This window comes from Otolemur garnettii, unplaced genomic scaffold, assembly GCF_000181295.1.
Source record: "Otolemur garnettii isolate 467f Iridium unplaced genomic scaffold, OtoGar3 scaffold00112, whole genome shotgun sequence".
Taxonomy (NCBI): Eukaryota; Metazoa; Chordata; class Mammalia; order Primates; family Galagidae; genus Otolemur; species Otolemur garnettii.
In genome coordinates, this window is record NW_003852507.1 from 6,839,494 (window position 1) to 6,842,630 (window position 3,137).

The 3,137-nt window shown below is 52.0% G+C and overlaps 1 protein-coding gene across 1 annotated transcript in view; it reads right to left on the minus strand.

Annotated features, from left to right (window-relative positions):
- Positions 1-130: 130 nt before the first annotated feature.
- NLE1 (notchless homolog 1) overlaps positions 131-3,137 on the minus strand; it is a 10,612-nt gene continuing 7,605 nt past the window's right edge. The window contains exons 10-13 of the mRNA XM_012809775.2: positions 2,717-2,919; positions 1,273-1,432; positions 1,102-1,172; positions 131-518 (exon numbers count right to left, since the gene is read on the minus strand). Coding sequence (XP_012665229.2) covers positions 506-518; positions 1,102-1,172; positions 1,273-1,432; positions 2,717-2,919 — 447 coding nt within the window. The 3' untranslated portion in view covers positions 131-505. The remainder of the gene's footprint in view (positions 519-1,101; positions 1,173-1,272; positions 1,433-2,716; positions 2,920-3,137) is intronic.

Sequence of the window (3,137 nt, forward strand, 5' to 3'; positions counted from 1 at the left end):
GACTCACTTGAGCCCAGGAGTTGGAGGTTGCTGTGAGCTGTGATGCCACAGCACTCTACCAGGGGGACAGCTTGAGGCTCTGTCTCAGAAAAAAAAGAAAAAACAAACAAAAAGGAAATTATAATCCAAACACACAAAATATAATAATTTATTTGGTCACAGAACCTGGGGTCTGACCTTAAACAAAACTGACTTGGAAAGGAGGGAGGAGCAGGAACAGCAGGGCTTCTTCAGAGCTTGGCCTCCGCTTAGCTTCCCAGCACCAGCAGCGTACAGGGTACTGCTGAGTTCAGTGAGAAGGTCCTGTCACTTCCAGGGTGTGCTGCAGGCAGGGGGCCTGTGGGGCACCCCACTAGGGCTGCAAGGACAGCAGGCCATGTGCATTCTCAGGCCACCGCTGGTGAGGAGGGTGTGTACATGGCCTCCGTGCCCTTTATCGTCCAGCAGGGCAGGCAGCTGCCAGAGGTGGAGTCCAGCTGCTGGTCCCAGAGAACTGTGGGACTCTTCATCTCCTCCATCTGTCGAGAAGGGAAGGGGCATGAGCAAAGGGAGGCTGCCAGGGGCCCGCTGGGGAAAGCCTATGTTTACCCTCGGAGTCATCAAGAGCCTGTGACTATCCCTGCTCCAGCCACCCAAACTCAGGTTACCCACCCACTGCCTGCCTCAGCCAGGACCTCTATCCAGGGTCTGGCTCTCAGGATGCCACAGCTATATAGTGACGACCCTTACAAGTACATATGCTTTAGGTCCTTAAAGGTATTCACCCTATCTCTGCCCCTCCTGTTGAGGAGGATTTGACAATTCTCAAGAAACAGGTTACCCAAGCTCTCTGTGATTGCACACTACAAGGCAGAAGTGGGAATTGAGCTCAGGTCTTGGGACTCCAAAGTCCAGTGCTGGAGAGACCCTGGAAGCACCCTCCAGAGAGGGTGTCCCCTAGCATCCCTAATTCTGGTGGCTCTCTCACTTGCCTGCTGAAACCTTGGCTCCACAGACCTCATTAGGACAGTCTGAGCACCTGGGAAGCCTGTAGAATTCTACCTCACAAGGTAAAGTGCAAAGGCAGGAGAGCTGAGCACCAGCCACCACCCCCATACTCACATCCGGAGGCATTTGTCCTTCCCCCCACTTGCCACTCTCTGGCCATCTGGACTCCAGTCAACAGCATACACCTAAACCAAGGAGGAGGAAGAAGAGGGCAAGGGGGTGGTGAGGGGAAGAGAATTGGGCTATAATCCAAGCTCCTCCTCTGCCCGTGAGGGTTGGCCCTACCTCATCAGCATGGCCAGGCAGGTCTGTGGCCAGCTTCTGGGCCTTCACGTCCCACACTTTCAGTGTGCTGTCACTGCTGCCGCTGACCAGAAGCCGGCTGTCAGCTGACCATGCAATCTGGTACACAGCAGCCACGTGGCCACGCAGGGAAGCCAGGTACCTGGGCCAGGGAAGACAATGATGAGTGTTAGATCTTCAAACATGTCGGAACAGTCCCTATGCCCACAGCAGTGGTTGTCAACCTTGGCTGTCTCTTAGAATTACCTGGGAACTTCTACAAAATCACACTGCCTGGCCCTGCCTCACTGCTGGTTATTACTCTTTGTAAAACTTCTGCAAACAAGTTGCTTTTAGGGTACCTCTTGCCAGGCCGCCACACCTGCATGACTTGGCTTGCCACAGGTGCCAGTGCTTAGCACATCAGCCTGACATCCCTCCAACCAACGCTGCAGCTGTGTGCTGGCAGGGACGTGGAACAACAGTGGGCAAGGTCCACCTGCAGCTTTCGAGTCAATACAGTCTAGCTGTGTCACTTTAGACAACCGTTAGGCCTAAGACTCAGTTTTCTTATTTCGAAAAGGAACAAGGCAAGGCATGGTGGTTCATGCCTATAATCCCAGTGTTTTTTGGGGGGAGGTCAAGGTATGAGGATCACTTGAGGCCAGGAATTTAAGATGGAGACCCTGTCTCCAAACAAAAAAGAAAAGAAAAAAAGGAAAAGCAAAGCTTAGAAAGGAACTGAATTGTCTTCTTCAAAGGGTTGGTGTGTGAAAACTCACAATGATAGAAACGTAGGCTCCTATATATCCCTAATAAGGGCGTACCTGGCTCCTTTTCCTCCCTGGCTTTTGCCTCTCTTCCAACTTGATTAACCCCAAGGGCACTGTACCTCATTATACCAAGACTCTCCAAATTTGGATGGGTCACAGAATCACCCAGTGACCTTACTAAAATGTAGATTCTGGGCTGGGTGCAATGGCTCGCCCTGTAATCCTAACACTCTGGGAGGCTGAGTCAAATAGACTGCTTAAGCTCAGGAGTTGGAGACCAGCTTAAGCCAGACTCTGGATTTCTACCCAGCTCCCAGGTGATGCTGATGCCACTGTTCTATGGCTCATACTGGAAAGGCCACATAATTGTACCACAAACCTTCCTACCACTTCACCTCCTCTAGAGCTGCATCCCTGCCCCCAGCTAGCTCTAACATCACTTCTCCCCTGAGATATAAAACAAACTAGCATTTTTAGTGACCACTCAGTGTTGGTCCTACATACAGTCTCATTTGAACTTTGTAATAAAGATGAGAGATAGGGATCTGCCTATTACAGAAAACAGAGGCTTGGAAAATCCCTGCACCTGTCAGGGCCACATACTGGGAAGTGTCAGCACTAGGATCTTCCCCCTATTCACTCCTTACAGAGCAGCAGCTCCCATCCCCACTCACTTGCCCGTCCTGCCATCCCACAGCTTGATGGACTTGTCGAAGGAGGCACTGGCCATGATGCGGGAGTCGGGAGAGAAGAGCACCTGGTTGATGAGGGCCTGGTGTCCCGTCATCCGTGCCAGGGGCTTCTTGTCCTCTGCTGGGGACCACAGGAATAAGGTGAAGTCATCTGAGCCAGACACCAGCCTCTCTGGGCCTTGGCCCTAGGGGAGGCAGAAGGGACACTGTGTTGGATGTGGTCTTGGACAGGAGAGCCCCATCTCTGCAGCAAACACACACCACTGATTACTCAACACTAGGGGTAGACAGAGGCCAGGATTAGGAGGAAGGAGGCCCAGGTCAGCCTTTCACTCACATGAGACCACACGCAAGTCACTTTATCCAAAAGGAAAAAGAAACTCTACACATATACGGGATGATT